We start from the raw sequence: 22,590 nt of genomic DNA, 5'->3' as shown, positions 1-22,590 counted from the left end.
TGGATTACTGGATATGGAGCTCGAGACCCTGTGCATAATAAGCAAGTCACGTGCACACTAATTTGCACCAGGTCCCATTCACCTAGAGCCTTCTGGGCCTACCCCCACCCCATAGTCTACCCTCCATAACTGAGGTCGTCCAAAACTCTGCTGCCTGTGTCTATGCTCGCCCCATGTCCCATTCTACTTGCTGACCTACTCTGGTGCAGGAATGCATTCATTTCAAAATTCTCTGAACCTTGTTTTCCAATCCCTCCGTAGCCTCGTCCTTTCTTATCTCTCTAACTTCCTCCGAGCCTTGTCCATTGCGCACCCCAGATTTCCATCGCGCCACCAATGTCAGCCACGTTTTCAGCTTCAATGGTCCAGAAGTTCCTTAGTAAATCTCCCCATCCCCTCCCAATCTTGCTGTCTCGTGCCACTGTTAATTTATCCTTTTGACCAGGTTGCATGTCCTAATGTCTCCTTGTGTAGCCTGGTGTCAAATTGCATTTGATATCATTCCAGTGAAGCGCTTTTGGTAATTTAACAAAGTTGAAGATGCTATATAAATGTAAGTTGTTGTTGGTGTATTAATGGACAAGGTATGATTGAAATTGCTCTAAATGTTTCAGTAAGACTGTTTCTGGTGCTTGTTACAAGAGGACTGGAATATGAAATTAGAATTGGGGAAGTTTGTGAGACCACATCTGGAATACTTGTACAGTTTTGGCCTCCTTATTTGAGAAAACAATATAATTGTGTTGGAAGCTGTTCAGAGAAGGTTCACTCAACTGATACCTGGAATGAAGGGCTAAGCTTGCGAAGAGAGGTTGAACATGTTGGGCCCGCAACCATTGGAGTTCAAGGGTTATGGTGCGGAGCGGTTGTAGACAGGTTATGTGGAGTTGAGGCGACAACCAGATCAGCCATGATCTTTTCAGTAGCTGCAACAGGCTCGCATGGCCCTCCAGCTCCTGCGTCCCTATGTATTAAGAGTGACTGGATGTGCAGTATCGGAGCCGAACCCTGTCAAGTCCTCGCTCTGGACTAGAGTGGCACCTTTTTTTTAATGCCCCTTTTTACCCAAAAGTGCCAGAATGAGCGGGAATGGAGAAGCGAAGAAATCGAGCCCGGAGCCCCCAGTGGACAGCATCGACAGCTCGGGCCCGTCGATCGTCCTGCCGTCCGGAAAGACACTGTCGGCTGTCGGACTTCCACCCGGACCTGGCAGGGAGGCCCTGGAGAAAGGACTGGTGCTCCAGCAAACTGAAAGGTGAGTGGGTCCACCGGGAGCTCTGGGCAGCTATTAACACCCTCTGAAAGGTGAGCTGTGTGTATGGGTGGTGGGTGGGCTGAACCAATATTTTGCCTCTGTCTTCATGGTAGGGGATAATAAAATATTTCTAAAACCTGCAGTTCACGCCGTAAATTAACCATCACTGGGGAGAAGGTATTGAATAAACTAATTGAATTAAAAGCAGATAAGTCTCCGGGACCTGATGAACTGCACCCTCGGGTATTAAAAGAGGTGGCAGCAGCGATAGTGGATGCATTGATTATGATATTTTAAAATTCACTGGATTCTGGAAAGGTCACGGTGAACTGGTAGTGCTGTACCTAACAGTGTCATTTGACCTAAGTAGTCGGTGTCACAACACAAGCTTCCCCCATCCCCTTCACTTCAGCAAACTGTTGTGCCCCTTTCTTCCTCATTTGTTGATATTTACCCTAATTGCATCCATACTATTCACTTCAACCACTCCCTGTGGTAGCAAGTTCCATAATCTCACCACTCTCTGTGCAAAGAAATTGTTTCTGAATTCCCAATTGGAATTCCATGTGATTTAAGGACCCGAGCTTTGGCTTCATGTAGAAACATCATCTCCACATCTGTTCCAAAGAATTTTTTTATAATCCTAAAGACCTCGAACAGGTCATCCCTCTGACTTCTCCGATTGGTGCAGACCTGGCCGCGAGAGGCCGTCTGCCGCAGCCGTCCGTGAGCGGTGGTCTGCTTTGGCCGGCTGTGAGAGATGGACTGCCAAGGCCGGCTGTGGGAGATGGACTGTCAAGGCCGGCTGTGGGAGATGGACTGCCCCGGCCGGCTGTGAGAGACAGACTGACCTGAGAGAGACAGACTGACCTGAGAGAGACAGACTGACCTGAGAGAGACAGACTGACCCGCTGGGCTATGAGAGACAGACTGACCTGATCTGCTCTTCCCACAGCTCGCTTGCACTGACCAGACTTCACACGCCGGACAAAGTCTCCGACACAGGGTAAGTATCTAGTCGAAGATTGAAAATTCCCATCTCAAACTTTTGATGGAATTGAGTTGCTACTTTCTGCTGTGCAATGTCGATTTTTTTTTTTTTTTTTTTTTTTTTTTTTGCTTGGTTGAGTTTTATTTGGACCATTCAACGCCTCTCTCTCCCCTCGCAGGCGGAAGAAATTGCGATTCCACCCTCGACAGCTGTACCTCTGGGCCAAGCAGGGCGATCTGCAGAAAGTGCTGCTGATGCTGCGTAAGTGTGTCCGACCTGTTCATCCCCGCACTTTGTCCTTTGCAGACGACCTCAGTCTTCGTGAGGGAAGTTGAGTTGGGGCAGGTGGTTAAACACGTCAAAAGCGTATGTGCTTCCATAGAGTCAAAAAAGGTGCAGCAGAAAGGAGGCCGTTCAGCCCATCATGCCTGTGCTGTCTCCTTGGTAAAGCTTTTTTTTTGTATTCATCCATCAGGTGTGGGTGTCGCTGGGAAGGCATTTCTTGCCCGTCCCTAATTGTCCTTGAAAGCTCTTAAGAGTCAGCCACATTGCTGTGGGTCGGAAGTCACATGTAGGCCAGGCTGGGTAAGGATGGCAGATTTACTCCCCTAAAGAGCATTCGTTAACCTGATGAGTTTTACGCCAATCGATGATAGCTTCACGCTCACCATTACTAGACTAGCACTCAATTCCAGATTTTTGTTTCATAAATTGTACTTATTTAAATTGCGGATGGCACAGTGGCTAGCACTGCTGCTTCACGGCGCCGAGGACTCTGGTTCGATCCCGGCCCCGGGTCACTGTCCGTGTGGAGGTTGCACATTCTCCCCATGTCTGCGAGGGTCTCACCCCCACAAGCCCAAAAAGATATGCGGGGATTGGCCACGCTGAATTGCCCCTTAATTGGGGAAAAAAGTAATTGGGTACTCTAAATTTAAAAAGAGAAGAAAAAAGAAATAAATTTGAATTACTCCAGTTGCCACCGTGAGGTTTGAACCTCGTCCCCAGCACGTCAGCTTGGGCGTTTGGATTACTACTCCGGTGGCAGTACCACGACACCACCGTCTCGCTCTCCGTTTCATGCCAAGTCGTTCGTCCCCTGATCTTTTCACATTGCCCGACAAACATTTTCTCTCAGTTCTCCAGACTGATTCTTGAAGTGGCTGGATTGACTCATGAGGAGAGATTGGGTCAACTGGGCCAGAATTCACAGGGGTTTAGAAGAACGAGACGGGATCTCACTGAAATGTATAAAATTCAGACAGGGCTACTCAGAGGGTGGTGAACCTGTGGGGTTCTCTAGCACAGAAGGCTGTGGAGGTCAAATCACCGAATGTATTTAAGAAGTAAATAGATAGATTTCTAGACTCTAAAGGGATCAAGGGGTAAGGGGAGGGGACAGGAGTATGGTGTTCAGCTGGAGGATCAGCCATGATCATATTGAATGATGGAGCAGGCTCAAAGAGCCGGACCCCGCTCCTATTTTCCGTGTTTCACTCGAATGTATCTAATTCCCTTTCGATCGTGACCTTTGAATCTGCTTCCACTGCCCTGTTAAGTCAGCACATTCCTGACCACAACAACTCGCGACACTTAAAAAAAAAATCAAAGTCGCTCGCATCTCTCCTCCAGTCCTGTTGCTAATTGCCTTCAGCCTGTGTCCCTCTGGTTACCAGTCCTCCTGCCACTGGAAACAGTAGGTGGAAACAATCCACCTAACTCGCACATCTTTGGGCTGTGGGGGCGAAATCCACGCAAACACGGGGAAAATGTGCAAACTCCACACGGACAGTGACCCAGAGCCGGGATCGAACCTGGGACCTCGGCGCCGTGAGGCAGCAGTGCCAAACCACTGCGCCACCATGTTGCCTCTCGAGTTGAAATATAACCTGGTTGAGCGGATGAAACGTTCCTCTGTCTTGCCTGTCAGGTTTGAGTCCCTGGAGTACATGAAGCTTGGGCCTGCGTAACTGAGGCCTGTGACGATGGACATTGAGGGAGGAGTGGTGCCAGTGGTGAAAATCCGGGCAGTTAATCCGGGCAGCATGGTAGCACAAGTGGATGGCACTGTGGCTTCATAGCGCCTGGGTCCCAGGTTGGGATTTCCCGCTGGGTCACTGTCTGTGCGGAGTCTGCACGTTCCCCCATGTGTGTGTGGGTTTCCTCGGTGCTCCGGTTTCCTCACACAGTCCAAACATGTGCGGGTTAGGTGGATTGGACATGCTAAATTACCCTTAGTGACCAAAACGGTTAGATGGGGTTATTGGGTTACAGGGATAGGGTGGAAGTGAGGGGTTCAGTGGGTCGGTGCAGACTCGTTGGGTCGAATGACGTCCTGCACTGTATGTTCTATGTACTATATGTTCTAAAGCACTGAAAGATCCCACGGTCGTGTTTCTTTTATACCCCAGGTATTCCACAGAGCAGCTTCGCAGCTCGATCGAAATGGGGGAAGAATAAAATCTTACCTGGTGGTGAATCGCGAGTTCGCTGTTGCACCTGGCCGGCTTAAACCTCTCCCCGCTTTTGTGTTTTATCTCCTCCCAGTTGATGAGCACGATCCTAACTTCCAGACTGACCAGCAGAGCCGCCGCATGCCTCTCCACGCAGCTGCCCAGAAAGGCTACCTGGAGATCTGCCACATCCTGCTGCAGGTAAGAGTCACAACTGGATTGCGTTTCGCAGGTGAAGGCAGCAGGTCAGGACTTTTGATGGGGCTGAGCTTCGAGAGTGTTGTCCTTCCCGTCCCCTTAGATTTAATTATAACCTGGGCTGCTCACGTCAAAAAAAGAACAAGTACACCACAGGAACAGACCCTTTGGCCGCCCTCAGCCTGCGTCGACCATGCTGCTCATCTAACCTAACACCTTCAACACTTTCGGGGTCCGTATCCCTCTATTCCCATCATATTCATGTATTTGTCAAGATGCCCCTTAAATGTCACTATCGAACCTGCTTCCACCACCACCTCCGGTAGTGAGTTCCAGGCACCCACTACCCTCTGTTAAAAAAAAAAAAACCTTCCCTCGCACATCTCTGAACTTTGCCCCTCACATCTTAAACCTATGTCCCCTCGTAATTGACTTTTCCACCATGGGAAAAAGCTTCTGACTATCCACTCCATCCATGCCCCTCATAATTTTGAAGAATTCTATCTGGTCGCCCCTCAACCTGTGTCGTTAAAGTGACAACAAATCGACTTTATCCGACCTTTGCCATACCGGGCAACACCCTGGTAAACCTCTTCTGTACCCTCTCCAAAGCCTCCACATCCTTCTGGTAGTGTGTCGACCAGAATTGAACACCATATTCCAAGTGTGACCTAACTGAGGTTCGATACAGCTGCCGCATGACTTGACAATTTTATACTCCATGTCCCAGCCGATGAAGGTAAGCATGCCGTATGCCTTCTTGACTACCTTCGCCACCTGCAGTGACCTGTGGACCTGTACACCCAGATCCCTCTACCTGTCAATACTCTTAAGGGTTCTGCCATTCACTGTCTATTTCCCACCTGTATTAGACCTTATATATGCAACGTTCTCATGCCTCTCAATGGCTGTCTGCTGCTGCTTTCAGTGCACACGGCTTAGCTGATTTTAATTTATATCAAGCAAATATAAATGTACAGTTGGATTCGGACAAATACATGTGTCCCGAAGGATGCAATAGGAGGAGGGGTAGACCAGAGAATCCCTCAAGGCTGCTCAGCCATTTAGTAAGGTCATGGCTGGCTGAATATCCTGTTATTCCCCGAGAGACCAAAGATCTGTACTCCAGCCATAAGTCTATTCAGTGATGGAGCATCCACAACCCACTGGAATGGAGAAAGCTAATAACTCACAAACCACCTCATCTCAGTCCTCTTGCGTTCCCTTTAAATGGATATCTTTACGGATTTGTGCATTTGATCGAGTCATCTTCTTCCCAGAAATTAACGGCCATGGATCTCCACCTCTGTCTGTCCCATGCTGCCCTTAGACATTCCATATAGGGTCAACTCTATCCGTCCATTTTCTCCTGTGCTTCCCTTTCCTACGTTTCCCAACCAGTTTTTGATTTGTCCGGGAAGAGGAGATCGTGGAATGCTGCGGGTGTTGTGATTTGTGATTCCAGCAGTTCAGACGTCAGCAGGTGAATAGTCGGTTTCGAGATTCCAGCATCCTGCAGTTTGATCGCGAAACTGCCCTGTTCCCTTTTCGGCTGTGCTTTTGCTGACCTGCTTCAGCAATAGGAGAGAGTAGCCTGAAAACGTTGCAGGAGTCTAAAGCTGCCTTTCCCCTGGTGTTACATGCTGACACAGCTAGCACTGGCCGACATTGATCAAGTTATGCAGTTGGGTCTGATAAACTACTACTCGGCGGCTAACAAAGCCATGACAAGGAAGTGGATGGTGGGTATGGGGTCTATCTGGGAGCGGGTGGAGGCGGCATCGTGCAGGGGCACCAGTTTGGCAGCCCTGGTCACGGCTCCCCTACCGCTTGCGCCAGCCAGGTACTCCACCAGCCCGGTAGTGGGGGCGACCCTGCGGATTTGGGGCCAGTGGAGAAAGCATGCAGGGGAGGTGGGTGTGTCGGTCTGGGCTCCAATTTGTGATAACCATCGATTTGCCCCCTGGAACATGGATGGAGGGTTTCGAACATGGCGGCGTGCTGGGGTGAGGAGGGTGGGCGATATGTTCCTGGAGGGGAACTTTGCGAGTTTGAGGGAGTTGGAGGAGAAAGCTGGGCTGGAAAGGGGAAATGGCTTTAGGTACTTACAGGACCGGGACTTTGTACGCAGACAGGTCCCATCCTTCCCACGCCGCCCGCCAATAGGGATCCCGACAGAATAGTCTCCAGAGGAGAAGGAGGAGTGGGTAGAGTCTTGGATATTTACAAGGTGCTCATGAGGAGGAAGAGCCCCAGACGGAGGAACTGAAACTCAAATGGGAGGAGGAGCTCGACGGGGAGATGGAGGACGGGGTATGGGCGGAAGCCCGGAGTAGGGTTAACTCAACCTCAACGTGTGCCAGGCTCAGCCTGATTCAGTTTAAGGTCGTTCACCGGGCCCACGTGACAGTGGCTCGGTTGAGCAAATTCTTTGGGGTAGAGGACAAGTGCGCTAGATGCGCGGGAGGACCAGCGAACCACGTTCACATGTTTTGGCATGCCCAAAGCTTAGGGGGTACTGGGAAGGATTTGCGGGGGTAATGTCCCGGGTGCTGAAAACAAGGTTGGTGATGAGTCCAGAGATGGCAATTTTCAGGGTTTCAGAAGAGCCGGGAGTCCAGGGGGAGAAAGAGGCCGATGTTCTGGCCTTTGCTTCCCTAATAGCCCGGCGGCGAATACTGCTGGCATAGAGGGACTCAAAACCCCCGAAGACCGAACTATGGCTTTTGGACATGTCAAGTTTTCTAGGTATGGAAAAAAATCAAGTTCGCCTTGAGGGTATCTATTGGGGTTCGCCCAAAGGTGGCAATCATTCATCGACTTCTTCGCGGGAGAGTGAACATCAGCGGCGGTGGGGGAGGGGGGGGGGGAGATTAGAGTAGAGTAGGAGGGATAAATAGGCGGCTAGTGTCTATGGGAGAGGAGCGGGTATGTGCATAATGGTTTGGTTGAAGTGTTAGTTTTCCGTTGATGTTTGAATATTTCTGAAATCTGTAACTGTTTACAATGCCAAAAAATACCTCAATAAAATTGTTTGTTTAAAAAAAAGTTATGCAGTTGGTTTTTAATCCAGTCTTTGTATATTGCTGGAAGGCACAAATCCACAAACCGGCCTGGGGCATTGCTCACAGAATATCATTCCTGCCGAGATGTTAATCGGCTCCCGTTAACTCCATAGGAGATGGCAAGTAGTTTTAGTATTACTTTTGTGCTTTTGATGTGTCCTTGACTGGAAACAGGGTGCGATTCCGTTGTCTCTCTCTTAGTATCACCCACCAGAAATTTAGCGAGTAACAATTTACATCCTCGCCTATCTTTGGTTTGTATGCCCATTTTTAAAACCACAGGTCTTATTTAAGGGTTCAGTATGTCGGTACGTGATTTGGCGTTTTCTACAAGATAAAATGAATATTTTTTAAGTACAGATATGTAAGGTTGGCTTCTTTCTCCTTTTTTCTGTCAGGCTGGTGCGACAGTTGACGTGTGCGACAAGCTCCAGAGGACGCCGCTGATGGAAGCCATCATGAACAACCATTATGACATTGTCAAATTGCTGTCTAAGCATGGGGCATGTGTCTTCCACAAGGTGACTACGCACCAAGGGGAGTGGTGGGAGGATATATGAGGGGACTGGTGTGTCTTCCATAAGGTGACTGTCCACTGAGAGGGGGGGAAGAGGAGAAATTTTCAAGCAGCTTCTGGATTCATTTGTTTCAGTGCAAGTTCCCCTCCAAGCCATATACATGAACTGCAGTGGTTCATTACCTTCTTGAGCGTAATTAGGATTGGGCAATAGTTTACTGCCCTTGCCTCTGGCGCCCCCATCCCGTCAAATAATTGAAACAAATAGGACCAAGTTGGATTGAAAGGCTTGCTCTACTTGACATCAGGTTAGGGTTTCATTCCACCACCCACAAAATTCACAATGTTCAGCGTGTGGCCATTCGGCCTAACAGCCCTGTGCTGTAACTCCCACGTTTCCACAATTTCCCTTCTCATTTGTTAATCCACTTGTTGCGAGGCCTTTGGATGAGCAACAGTGTTTTAAGTGACAGCAGTTGTCATAAGTATCTCCGGGGTTAAGGCAAGGGTCTTGTGCATTGATGATAACCATCCCATTGTAGCTGTCAGGAACAGAACTGAATCATAGCCAGCTTATTCTACAGAAGGAGGCCATTCAGCCCATCATGTCTGTGCCAGCATGAGCAGTTTCATCCAGTGCCACTTTTCGTAGCCCTGCAAATATTTTCCCCTTCAATTGCTTATTCAATTCTCTCTGTTGTGCCTGTATTGGGCCAGCCTCCACCACGTTCACAGGCAGTGCGTTCCAGATCCTTAACCACTGGCTGGGTTAGGAAACACATTTCCGTTAGCTCTTTTCTCTCCCCACAGATGCTGCCCGACCTGCTGAGATTTTGCAACATTTTCTCTTTTGGTAACAAATTTCCCATGTCACCTAGGTTCTTTTGCCAATTACGTTCAATCCCTTTGGTTCTCGATCCTGCCACCTGTGAGAACGATTTGCCCCCCGACTACTCTTTCCATGCCCCTCATGATTTTGAACATCTTCTATCAAATTTCCTCTCAATCTTCCCTTTTCCATGGAGAAACAGCTGCAGCTTTGCAATTCTATCCACATAAAAAGAACTGAAGTCCCTCATCTCTGGAACAATCCTCGTGAGTCTTTCCTGCACCCTCCGTAAAAACCTCCACTTCTTTCCTGGAGGCCAGAGTGGGAAGTAATGTTCCAGTCGATCTCTGAATCGCAAACCAAGTGTCTGGAGATGGCACGGCTGAGCTAAAGAAATCCAGGCCGTTTCAGCCCGATCGCTGGAACTGGTTGGGGGCGGGGGGGGAACAGCCTGAGGAAAGCCTTGCTCCTCATTTGAGTTGGCGCTTGCAACCACTGAGCAGAGCCTTCAAAGTGCACTTTCCGCTACAACGTGGCAGATTGACCCGTTGTTCATCTTATTGCTGTGGGTGAGATTAGCCATGCCCACTGGTCTGCCTGTATTTGCCAGCACAGCAGCAACAATGACCATACCCTGCAGGTATTTTGTTGGCTGTAAAACACGTTGGGGCATCCCTGAAGTGAGATCTTCTGTTGTTTGTCTATTAGGAATTAGATGCTTCCTCATGTTTGCATCATGCTGCTAAGAATGGGAGTGTCCAAATGGTGCAGTTCCTGCTAGCTACTGGACAAGTGGACTTAAACACGCAGGTGAGCCAATATCTCCCTACAAAGGGGCTGCATGTTTCAGTCAAATGCAACACGTTTTGAGCTCAAGCAGCACCTCCCGCAACCTCTACCACCTGGAAGGACAAGGCCAGCAGTAGATGCAAGGGAACACCACTATCTTCAAGTTCCCCTCCATGCCACACATGATCCTGACTTGGATTTACAGCCCCATTCCTTCACTGTCACTTGGACAAAAGCCTGGAACTCCCTCCCTGGGGGACGGGGCCCAGAGGGGTCAATGTGGTCCATGCACCACATGGACCGCTGCGGTCAAGAAGGGGGCTGCCCACCTCCTCAAGTGAACTTCGAGATGGGCAGCAAATGTTGGCCCAACGATTGACACCCATGTCCCATGAAAGAATGCACAAAATTAATTTTTGAGATGTCGCACTACTGTTTTCAAGATCTCGGCATTCACTAAAGCAGATGGGTTGAAATGTGTTGATGAACAGTTATTTTTTTTTGTAAATGTAAGACCAAAGGAAACCGGCTTGGTAAACGAGCCAGAGTTCCCAGTGACATGTGCATGCACGCAGACACGTTGAGTGTGACCAGAATCGGCTCAGTTCACGATCGGACCTGTCCCTAGTTAGCCCTGTTGACTTGGATCAATGCATGTTGTTGAGGAACTCGTGGCCCCTGCTGAATGCATTCAGGGGAGAGGAGGGTAGCGTTAAGCTCCTTTGCCGTCAGTTTTTAAGGGAAGAATGAAATGCTGTTGCTTGGGAAGGGGATAGAAGATGGACTCCTGCTGATGAGTTCATCATAGGGGCTGTTTTAGCACAGTGGGCTAAACAGCTGGCTTGCAATGTAGAACAATGTCAGCAGCGCGGGTTCAATTCCTGTACCGGCCTCCCCGAACAGGCGCCGGAATGTGGTGACTAGGGGTTTTTCACAGCAAACTTCATTGAAGCCGACTTGTGACAATAAGCGATTATTATTATTATTGTTATTATCTGATTTGCCTTGAAAAGTGATTGAGTGTAAAAAATTATCCCTCTTCTATAGTTAAGATAGGAGAGAGTTGGTGATAGATTTGCCCAACTTTGCTTGTTAAGTACACCCAGGAACTTTTCCTGCAATTTGAATTGAAGTTACACCTCTGCAGATTTGAAAGTTCTGTATTCCAGTCCAATCCCCCTTCACGTGTTTGGGTTTCTAACGGTGGTTACTTTGTGGCTTTGTCTCATGTCTCTCTGTGCAGGACAGCGGTGGTTGGACTCCGGTTATTTGGGCAGCAGAGCACAAACACATTGAAATTATTAAACTACTCCTGGGTCGAGGGGCGAATGTCACCTTGAAGGACAATGTGAGTAAACCTCGAGAGTGCTTGATATCTTAAGGGAGTGAGAGGTTACTGCCAGGGGTGTTCAGCGCCAATATATCTCCACACCTCGTTCTCATGAATCTTCATCAGAACCACCAGCTTTCTTTCTCTTTTTTTGAAAGTATTTTTGTTCAGCAAATTTTCAATAATTTTACAATGCAAAACATCCCCCTAATCGGCATCCCCATGACCCGGCCCCCAACCTAATATGCTGTCTAAATCTTCAACATGGCCACCACCACCGGACTCGCCAAATACTTTCCTGAGGCCATCGGGAGCAGCGCCGCTGCCAGCATCCGCAACCCCGACCCTCTGCAAGATCCCGCCTCCACCCTCTTTGTAACCCTAAGACCAGGTGAATCTGCTCCAAGTAGCAAGGTGCATCGTCTGGCCTGTTTTCTACAGCAATGCCTTGCAGCCAACTGGACCAGAGGCCAGAATGGACCAGGTTCAAGCCATTGTCTCTATGCAAGGGCAGAGCCACGGATTACTCTTCCCAGTCTTCACCCTGTTTTCCAAAGCGGAATGATCGCCCCAAACTTCCCTCAATTGCCCCGTTAGGAGCACGGGGAGGCCCCACACTTAACCTTTTACGTACTGGACTAGCTGGGTCTTCTTGGGCCAGCGATAGGGGTATGGTGCTCTAACAGCATCCCAGAGCCTTGTGAGGCCATGTACAGCGTCATCAAAATAAAGCCACAATGCTGATAATAGCTGAGGTCAAGTGAAGGGTGGGTAACAATGCTCTCCTTTCTGATTCTGGCCTCTGGTCCAGTTGGCTGCAAGGCATTGCGATAGAAAACAGGCCAGAGGTTGCACCTTGCTACTTGCAGCAGATTCATCTGGTCTTCGGGTTACAAAGGGTCCAGAGAAAGAAAGCTATTGGGGACTTCCGGTGGCGGCATGTAGGCGGAGGGTGCACGTTAGGTAGCTTCTGTTAGAGTCTCTGGTTTTTGGACTTTTATGGCCGATTTCAGGTAGTTTGGTGGCTCGGTTTCACTTGAGTCTTCCTGTCAGCAAAGCTGAGGGAATCCAGTGCAATGTGGTTTTACAGGTAGCCCTGATCTTACTCAGCCTTGAGGTCCACAGTGAGTGCGTTGGGGTGGGTATAAAGTTGGCATTCCGCCCCATCTCCCAGGACTTCTGCAGCTGTCAGTCTGCAGCCTTTTATGTTCTCTTTCCCCCCCCCCTCCCCCACCAACACCAGTGCACAAACACACACGAGTCTCTGAACTCAGCTGCACTGCTGGCAGTGGGGAGACAGCTCCTGAATCGGAGGAATTTGATATTGGTTAAAAGGTACAATCCAAACCCTGTCGTGGATCTCTCTGTCTGGGAGTGTCAGCAGTGTACATCAGGCAACACATCTCTACACTCAACTGCTGACCAGATATATATAAGTAGAGCACGCACAATGGACTTGTGTGGTGCAAGAGCTCCGAGGTGTCCTTATTTAACGACTTTTCATGTGAACACTGTTTTAGTTAATGACTTCAAAGTATGTTTCATGAAACCACATCTATCCATAATGTAATTTTTTTAAAGTTGGGACTCTGCCGCTCCCCTTCTACAATAGGTGTTTGTGTGGTGAAGTTTCTATGTAACCCATGACTAATCTATGAGGAGGGCGGTGGTGGTGAATCGCAAAGGCCCCGGAAAATAGAGGGTCAGGCCCGCTAACGATATGCTAATGGTGCTTTAACGGTGCGCGGCGGGTGACACACATTTACGTCATTTTCGTGGTTCCGGAGGATCTCGATTTGGCGTCAAACCGCCGCTTACCGTGATTTTGGCTTCAGAGTCTACTGCGGTTTTGGTTTCGGAGGCTATTCTCCGCCCAATCGTGTTTTGCGATTTTTGGCGTCGGCTGACGGTGAATCCCACCCGTCTCTCTCCGTTTGTCGTATGAAGAGATTGAACAGTTTAGGCCTATACTCTCTCGAGTTTGTAAGAATGAGGGGAGATCAAATTGAGGTATGCAAGATTTTAAAAGGTATGGATTAAGCAGACGTGGAGCGGATGCTTCCTCTTGTGGGTCATTGTAGAATGAGAGGTCAAGGGCAGCACGGTGGCGCAGTGGGTTAGCCCTGCAGTCTCACGGCGCCGAGGTCCCAGGTTCGATCCTGGCTCTGGGTCACTGTCCGTGTGGAGTTTGCACATTCTCCCCGTGTTTGCGTGGGTTTCGCCCCCACAACCCAAAGATGTGCAGGGCAGGTGGATTGGACACGCTAAATTGCCCCTTAATTGGAAAAAAATTAATTGGGTACTCTGAATTTATTTTAAAAAATAGAATGAGTGGTCACAGTCTCAGGATAAGAGGTAGCAAATTTAAAACTCCCAAAGGGTTGTGAATCTGGAATTCACTACCCAGAGTGTGATGGATGCTGGGACAGTGAGTAAATTTAAGGAGGAGTGAGACCGATTTTTAATTGGTAATGAGTTGATGGGTTGTGGAGAACGGGCAGGACGGTGGAGTTAAGGCCGGATGAGATCAGCCATGATCGAATGGCGGAGCAGGTTCAATGGGCCAAATGGGCTAATTCTGCACCTATATCTTATGAACTTGTATAAACTCCTTCAAATAACTGTTCTCCTTTCCGTCTGCCTGAGTCTGACCTTTGCCCTGTGTGTATGTATTGCCCCTTCCCTGGATAGGAGGAAAACATCTGTTTACACTGGGCGGCCTTCGCTGGCTCCTCCGACATCGCCGAAGTACTTCTTAACGCCAGGTGTGATCTACACGCGGTGAATATGCATGGAGACACCCCACTGCATATCGCAGCTCGAGAAAACTTCTACGACTGTGTCATGTGCGTATGCAGCTGGTTTGAAATGTATGTTTGTTCTTGAGACCTGAATGTGTTGCGCCCGTTGCCTCTCCCTAATCCTGCAGCAATTCTGGACTTGACAGCTCCTGGACTCCAAAGCAGTCCTGGCCAACCTCCCACAGTAATCCATCCAAAACTTTGCTGACGTGTCTTAACTTGTACCCTCTCTCACAGCACTGTGGGTGTCCCACAGGCACTGCAGCGGTTCAAGAAAGCAGCTCACCACCGCCTTCTAAATGGCAACCCGGGGAATGGGTAATAAATGCTGACCTAGCCAGCGACGCCCAAATCCATAAATGAATTAAAAAATGTCCCATTCGCTCATCAACCCCGTGGTCACTGACCTGCGTTTGCTCCCAGTTTAGCAACACCTCGATTTTAAATTCTCACCCTTGTTTTCCCTGCCTCTCCCCCAGCCCTGCAACCCTCTGAGACATCTGCACTCATCTCATTGTGGCTTCTTGGGCGTCGCTGATATTACTCGGTCCACCGTTGGTGACTGCTTTCAGCTGCCTGGGCCCAAGCTCCGGAACTCCTCCGCCTCTCTACCTCTCTCTCCCCCTTAAAAAACGACTTCTCTGACAACCTGGCCGACAGTTTCCCAAACTGAAGTAGAAAATGCTGGAAAAACTCAGCAGGTCAGACCTCACCTGTGGAGAGAGAGAAACCGAGGTAATGTTTTGAGTCCAATATGACTCCTCTTCAGAGCTCACCCTATCTCAAACCGACTATTTCCCTCTGTGGTTCAGTGTCAAGGTTTGTTTTGAAGGTGCTGCCTCAGGAGCCTTGACGTTCGCGTAGGAGTGAATGATTGAGGCATTGAATGAGGGTGCCAATCAAGCATGTCCAGTCTCTTTTATGTGGGAGAGGATTTTTTTTTTGTAAACTTGTTCAGGATCCTAAAATGACTGGCAGCACAATTGGGATAAGGTTAATTAATTAGAGTCATAAACTGCACTGCTTGCCTTTGGCATTTTGCCACTAGAGGTCATTGTAACTCACCTATAGAAATATTAGACATTGTATCAGCCCAGGTGGGAAGATGGCAGACTGCATTGAGCATGTTAGTGCATTCCTGCCCGAACAGAACTCAATTGGACCGGCCGTATAAATACTGTGGCTATAAGTGTAGGGCCAGGCTAGGAATTATTTGGCAATTAACTCACCTCCAGATTCCCCAAAGCCTGTCCACCATCTGCAGAGCACAAGGCAGCACGGTGGCGGAATGGGTTAGCCCTGCTGCCTCACGGCGCCGAGGTCCCAGGTTCGATCCCGGCTCTGGGTCACTGTCCGTGTGGAGTTTGCACATTCCCCCCGTGTCTGCGTGGGTTTCGCCCCCACAACCCAAAGATGTGCAGGCTATGTGGATTGGTCACGCTAAATTGCCCCTTGATTGGAAAAAATGAATTGGGTACTCTAAATTTTTTTTTTAAAAGGGTGTGTGATGGAATACTCCCCACTTACCTGGATGAGTGCAGCTCACACAACACTCGAGAAGCTCGACACCATCCAGGACAAAGCAGCCCCACTTGATGGCGCCCCCATCTGCAAACGTTCACTCCCTCCGCCACCGATGCACAGGAGCAGCCGTGTGTGCCAGCTACAAGATGCACCGCCGTAACTCATCCTGAGGCAGCACCTTGAAAACCCACGGCCACTGTCATCTAGAAGGTCAGGAGCAGCAAGTACCTGGGAACACCTCCACCTGGAGGTTCCCCTCCAAGTCACTCACCATCCTGACTTGGAAATATATCGGTCGTTCCTTCACTGTCGCTGGGTCAGACTCCTGGCTGCTGTCAGGGATCAGTGGAAAACTGGAACTCTCTTGTCCAAAAACTGTTGAGGGGGGGGGGTCAAGTAAAGATTTCACAACTGAGATTGATTATTTTTTCTGTTAGACGGGGGTAATTACAAGCTGTGAAACCAAAGCTGGCAAATGGGATTAACGCTGACATCAGCTTTTTCCTCGTTAAGCGTTGGAACAGGACTGAATGGCCTCCTCCTGCTCTCATGAGTTAGGGACATTTTTTCTATATTTTTTTAATAATCTTTAGTGTCACAAGTAGGCTTACACTAACACTGCAACAAAATTACTATGAAAAGCCCCTAGTTGCCACATTCCGGCACCTGTACGGATACCCTGAGGGAGAATTCAGAATGTCCAATTCACCTGGCAGTTCCTCCCTCGGGACTTGTGGGAGAACCCGGAGGAAACCCACCCAGACACGGCGAGAACGTGCAGACTCCACACAGACAGTGACCCAAGCCGGGAATCAAACCCGGGCCCCGGGCGCTGTGAAGCAACAGTGCTAACCACTGTGCTACCGTGCCGCCCACTTGGGCAAGTAGGGAATGATGGACGCGCGCTGACTGGGTTCTCGTGTTGCAGATTGTTCCTGTCCCGCGGAGCGGATATCGAGCTGAAGAACCGTGAGGGAGACAGCCCACTGGATTGCTGCGTCATGAACTCTCAGGTCTGGTTCGCCCTGCAGCTCAACAAGAGGCTGAAGCAAGGAGTCCTGAACCGAGCGGTTCGGACAGAGAAGATTGTCAGCAGGTGAGAGCATCTCTGTGCCAAAGCTTCAGGTCTTGGGAGTCCAGCAAGAAAGGGACAATGTCCTTTCCCGCATCATTTGACTCCCTCCGTATGTAACGAAGTATTGATCTCGATCTTAACAATCCCGGTGCTCAGATTGGGTTCTACCAGGGATAATTTTGGAGGCAAGAAAGAAAAAACATTGATTTATATCGCACACACAAAACTTCTCAGACTGCTTGGCAGTTGACAAAGTACTTTTTGAAATGTAGTCCCCTATTGTAGTGCAGGAAATGCAGTAATTAATTTGTGGACATCAAGTTCCAACTAGCAGCGATTGCTAGTGACCAGCTTATTTGTTTTAGACATTGGCTGGGAGCTAAATATGGGGTTAATGCCCCTGCCCTTCTACAAAGCAATGCCGTGGGATCTTTAACTCCCGCCTAAGAGGGCAGAAACGGTCCGGGCTTATTGCCCCACCCGAAAGACAACACAGCACTCCCTCGGTACTGCACCAGGAGTATCGAAGTGAGGTTTTGAGTTGGAATCTCGAGCTGACTTGAAGCCACAGTCTTCTGCCTGGGAGGCGAAAGTTGTAGAAGTGAGCCACCAGCCAGCCAGTGCTCTTGGTATTATCATTCCTGGCAGCAGCTATCTGCACGGTTGCCTTGTGTGACATACCTTCCTGTATTTCCAGGCACCACACCCAGAGGAGCTGGATTGAACTGCCCAAGCCGGTTTCAGAATTCATCTCATTGTGAGCACCGGCCAAGCACAGGGCAGAGCAGGCCTCAAACAAATGTCGCCACCGACCCTCCCCTCTCACCACTCCCCCCACCACAGCTGTGGTTAGACCATCCATTATCTTGGGCACAAATATTGACACATTAATTAGCAGACACAGGAGCTTAAAATCAAAGTCAGCGCACCGAGCCATGGCAGATGGATTTCAGCACAACAGATTGGAGTATTGTTTAAATGGTGAGAAGCTGGGCCCAGCAGAGGCACAAGCGAGTTTGAGCAGGGGTTTATGTTTACAGAACCCGCTGATACCGTCAGGTACAAAATAAACTCAAAGGCTAAAAAAATGCCAGGCTTAATAACCAGAGTGTTGGAGCAGGAAGAGGAGGTGGTTTACTTCAGCTGTGCAAAATGCTGTTTCGCCACATCAAGAGCACAATGTAAAATTCTGGGCACCACACCTGTCAAAAGGACACATTGACCTTGGTGAGAGAGATGCTCAGATTCACCAGAGCCGCAAGGGTCAGATTAAAAGGAGAGATTACGCAAACTGGATTGGTATTTCCCTGCATATATACATGATTATTAGGAGTGATTTTGTAGAATAAGGAAATCCTACAGCCAGCAGGAAATCATTCCTCATTACCTATCCCTATTTCTTCTCTCTTCCTCCCCCACCTTTCCCCTCCCCCTCCCTTCCATTCCTCTCCCCCATCCCTGTGTCTCTCTCCCTCGTCTCCCCCTGTCGCTCCACCCCCCCCTCACCCTGTCCTTCTCCCACCCCTCCCCTACTCTCTTTACCCTTGCCTGGCCCCTCTTTCCCCTGCCTCTCTTTCCCCCTGTCCCCCCCCTCTTTCCCCCCCATCCCTCTTTCCTCTCTGTCCTGTCCCTCTCTTTCCCCCCCCCCCCGCCCCAATCCCACATTCCCCTTTACCCCCCCCCCCCCCCCCATACTGTCCCTCTTCCATCCCTATCCCGTCCCTCTTCCCCCTACGTCCTGTTTCACTTCACCCCCCCCCCCCCCTTCTCCGAACTGCCCCCCCCCCCAACCTCTCCCCGGTCCGGACTCTCTTTCCCCCTTCCTCCTCCCCGTACCGTCCCCCCTTCCCCACACCCCACATACGGTCCCTCATTCATCTCTGTCCCCCCCCCCTCTTTCCCCCCCCTACTGCCCCGCTTTTCCCCTCCACTCCCGTACCGTCCCTCTTTCCCCCTCCCCATACCATCCATCTTTCCTCCTCCTCCGTATTATCCCTTTTTCACCCCCGTACCGTCCCTCTTTCACCCCGTACCTTCCATCTTTTCTCCCCCACCTCTTCTCCCCCCCCCCCCCCCCCCCCCCCCAACGTACCGTCCATCAGTGCAGTAAGAAACATGTTCTTTCCCATCGAACCTTTGATGACTCCCAAGACATTCCCAATCTGATGAAGTACTCCTATTTTTGAAACGCAGTAACTATTCTGATGTAGTTAACAGCACGGCCAATTTGCTCCCACAAACAGCAGTGTGTTAAAAACCAGATGGAAGGGGTACAGTATTGGTTTGAAAAGGGAGGGACACATACAATTTGTCCAAGTTTCTGTTTATGCCAAGAGGGAGCGAGGCTGACTAATCTGGGTCACTCTGTTTCTCAGGGACATTGCCAGAGGTTACGAAAACGTCCCAATACCGTGTGTGAATGCAGTGGATGCAGAAACCTCCCCCGAGGATTACAAATACATCTCCGAGAACTGTGAGACATCCACGATGAACATCGACAGAAACATCACACACCTCCAGGTACTTGCATCGTCAAACCTTGGGAGGGGTCCTTCATCTCAAACTCCCCACCCTCCATAAACCTCAGCTCGTCCAGATCCTAACTCACGGTAAGTCCCTTTCAACCATGAGCTACATGGTCACTGACTGAATACGTCTCCTTCAAATCCCTCCATGGCTTCACCACCACCACTTCCCCATAACCCTCACGACTCGCTAGATCTGCGCCCCTTGTATTTTGGCCTCGTCCTCCTCAATTAATAATTTCCGTCATTGGTGACCTTGCCTTCAGCTGTTCTGACCCAAATGTCTGGAATTCGCTCCCGAAACACTCCTCTCTACCTCTCCTTCAAGACGGTCCTTAAATATTCTCTGACTAAGCTTTTGGTGACCTGACTGCTATTGCTGCCTGTGACTTGGTGTCAAATCTGCACCCTGGTAAAGGGCTCTGGAACGTTTGCCTACATTGAAGGCGTTGTTGATCGTTCAGGAATTCAGTAGGCAAAGATGTTATGCTGATTATGGAAGATGCTGTTGTTCGCTCTGCTTCCCTTGTCTTGCGTGTCTCAAACTCTCTGCATGGGAAAGAATCCGCCTCTTCTCCCCCTGTTTGTTTTGCCAATCACCTGAAATCTGTGCCCTCTGCTTAACAACCCGACTGCCACCCCAAACAATTTCCTCACATTTACCCTGTCAAAACCTCACATGATTTGGAACATTTCTATCAAATCGCCTCTTCCCTGTCCCAAGGAGAACAGTGTCAGCCTCTGCAATCTATCCACGCTAAGAGTCGAGTGATGTTTCCGATGTTGTAACTGTGTTTTCGGATTGATGAAATGTGAACTGACCTCCTCTTCCTGCCCCTCGCCTTCTGTGTATTTGCAGTGTTTTCAGTTTTGGTTTCAGATTTCGACCGGTGTGGCATCAAAGCTTGCAGGTTTTTACTGCTCCTCTCACCCGTGTTGTGGTTCCTTTGCAGCACTGTACCTGCTTGGACGACTGTTCCTCCAGTAACTGCCTTTGCGGACAGCTCAGTATTCGCTGCTGGTATGACAAGGTAAGGGTTCTTTGCCCGCCATGCTTCTCTAAATTCACACATTCACCTTTGTAAAAGAACATGGAACATACAGTGCAGATGGTGGCCATTCGGCCCATCGAGTCTGCACCGGCCCACTTAAGCCCTCGCTTCCACCCCATCCCCATAACCCGATAATCCCTCCTAACCTTTTTTTTTCTGGTCACTAAGGGCAATTTATCATGGCCAATCCACCTAACTTGCACGTCTTTGGACTGTGGGAGGAAACCGGAGCACCCGGAGGGAACCCACGTAGACACGGGTAGAACGTGCAGATTCCGCACAGACAGTGACCCAGCAGGGAATCGAACCTGGGACCCTTGCGCTGTGAAGGCCTCAGTGCTAATCACTTGTGCTACCGTGCTGCCCACACGAAGGCTGACACAAGACTTGGGAATGGTCGTGAGAAGGATGGGGGATAGACTCCAAGAGAACAAAGACAAGATGATAGACTAGGCAGATGAAACTTAATGCAGAGAATTGTGAACTGATATGTTTCAGGAGAAAAAAATGGGGAGTATAAAATAAAGGGTACAATTCTAAAGGGGGGGGGCAAGGGCAGAGGGGCAGATAGCTACATGTGCACAAATTGTTAAAGATTGCAGGGCAGGTTGAGAAGTGGTTAAAAAGGCATATATGGCATTCAAGAATTAGGAGCAGAAGTAGACCATTCGTCCCCTTGAGCCTGCTCAACCATTCAATAAAGTTGATATATCTGTTGCCTCAACTCCACTTTGCTGTCTGCCCACCCCACAATCCTGGAGTCCCTTGACGATCAAGAATCTAATTCAGCCTTCAGTAAATTCAATGACCCAGCCTCCACGGCTCACTGGGGGATGAACTGTACAGATTAACACCCCTCGGAGAGAGAAAGATTCTCCTCATCTGTCTTAAATGGAAGATCTTCTAGTTTTTAGACTGTGTCCCTCAAGTTCTGGATTTTCCCCACGAAGGAAAATAGCCTCTCAGCACCCAGCCTGTCAAGTTCCCTCAGGGTCTTATATGTTTCAGTAAGATCAATTGAAGAGAAATTTGAAAAGTTAAAGAAAAAGGACACGAGGGTAGTGCACAGTCGTGATATGGGTAATGACCAGAGTGTGACAAGAAATGACTGAGCTGCAAACATGAGAGTGCACCGACAAATATGGTCAGAGCATGGGAAAATTATAAAAAAGAGAGAAATAAACATTTTTTTATTTCAATGCACACAATATTCATAACAAGATGGATGAATTGATAGATAACACAATAGAAACAAATGAATATGCTACGATAACCATTACAGAGACATGTACCTGAATATTCAAGTGTGTTCGATTTTTCAAAAGGACATAAAAAAGACAAAAGGATGTAGGGTAGCTCTGTTAATAAAGGAAAAGTTCGGTACAGTGGTGAGAAATGATCTTGGTTCAGCGGATCAAGATGAGTGGATACAAGAAATAAATAAATCATTGGTGGGAGTAGTTTATAGCCTCCACCTCTGATACTAGATACCCTGTAGGACAGGAGTATAAACAAATCAATAGCATGGCCTGATAAGAAAAATACTGAAAATAATTGGGGTTGATTTTAATTTTTATGTAGATTGGACAAATGTAGCTTGGAGGATAAGTTCACAGAATGTATTATGGACACTTCCTTGGAACAATATGTTTTGGAAACAACCAGGACCTAGGCTATTTTAAACCTGGTTAAGTGTAATGAGACCGGTTTAAGGACTTGATAGAAAAGGATCGATTAGATAAGAGCGATCATATTTTTCACACTCAGTTTGAGCATGAGAAATGTGGGTCTGAAACTTGTGTCTCAATTTAAATAAGGATAATTCCAATGGGTATGAAGACAGTTGGCTAATGTTGGACTGGGTATATATGTTAAAAGCCAAGACGGTACAGAAGCAGTAGTAGACATTTAATTAGATTTCATGATTCTCAAAAGATATATTCCATTGAGAAAGCAAAGCTCCACAAGAAGGATGAACCATTTATGACGAACGAAAGAAGTTCAGGATGGTATTAAATTGTTAGAAAAGACACACACTGCTGCAAAGATTACTGGTAGACAAAAAGTTTGTGAAAACTTTGGAAACCAGCAAAGGCTGACTTAAAAAAAACAATAAAGGAGGAAAAATTGGAGTTTGAGAAGAACTCCCAAAAATAAAAACAGGCTGTAAAAGCTTCTGCAAGTAT

At 48.7% G+C, this 22,590-nt stretch overlaps 1 protein-coding gene across 6 annotated transcripts in view; it reads left to right on the top strand.

Moving 5' to 3' along the window:
* The window catches only part of ehmt2 (euchromatic histone-lysine N-methyltransferase 2), a 100,779-nt gene that overhangs the window by 66,819 nt on the left and 11,370 nt on the right, over positions 1–22,590 (top strand). For all 6 annotated transcript variants that reach the window (XM_072475518.1, XM_072475519.1, XM_072475516.1 and 3 more), the window contains 11 exons: positions 1,073–1,255; positions 2,211–2,261; positions 2,425–2,507; positions 4,794–4,900; positions 8,361–8,483; positions 10,017–10,118; positions 11,341–11,445; positions 14,119–14,273; positions 16,681–16,848; positions 19,203–19,347; positions 20,306–20,383. In XM_072475518.1, the coding sequence (XP_072331619.1) occupies positions 1,073–1,255; positions 2,211–2,261; positions 2,425–2,507; positions 4,794–4,900; positions 8,361–8,483; positions 10,017–10,118; positions 11,341–11,445; positions 14,119–14,273; positions 16,681–16,848; positions 19,203–19,347; positions 20,306–20,383 (1,300 nt within the window). The remainder of the gene's footprint in view (positions 1–1,072; positions 1,256–2,210; positions 2,262–2,424; positions 2,508–4,793; positions 4,901–8,360; positions 8,484–10,016; positions 10,119–11,340; positions 11,446–14,118; positions 14,274–16,680; positions 16,849–19,202; positions 19,348–20,305; positions 20,384–22,590) is intronic.

The sequence above is a fragment of the Scyliorhinus torazame genome, chromosome 14, assembly GCF_047496885.1.
Source record: "Scyliorhinus torazame isolate Kashiwa2021f chromosome 14, sScyTor2.1, whole genome shotgun sequence".
Taxonomy (NCBI): Eukaryota; Metazoa; Chordata; class Chondrichthyes; order Carcharhiniformes; family Scyliorhinidae; genus Scyliorhinus; species Scyliorhinus torazame.
Note: the sequence above shows the minus strand (reverse complement) of the source record. Positions and strands in the feature narration are given on the sequence as shown.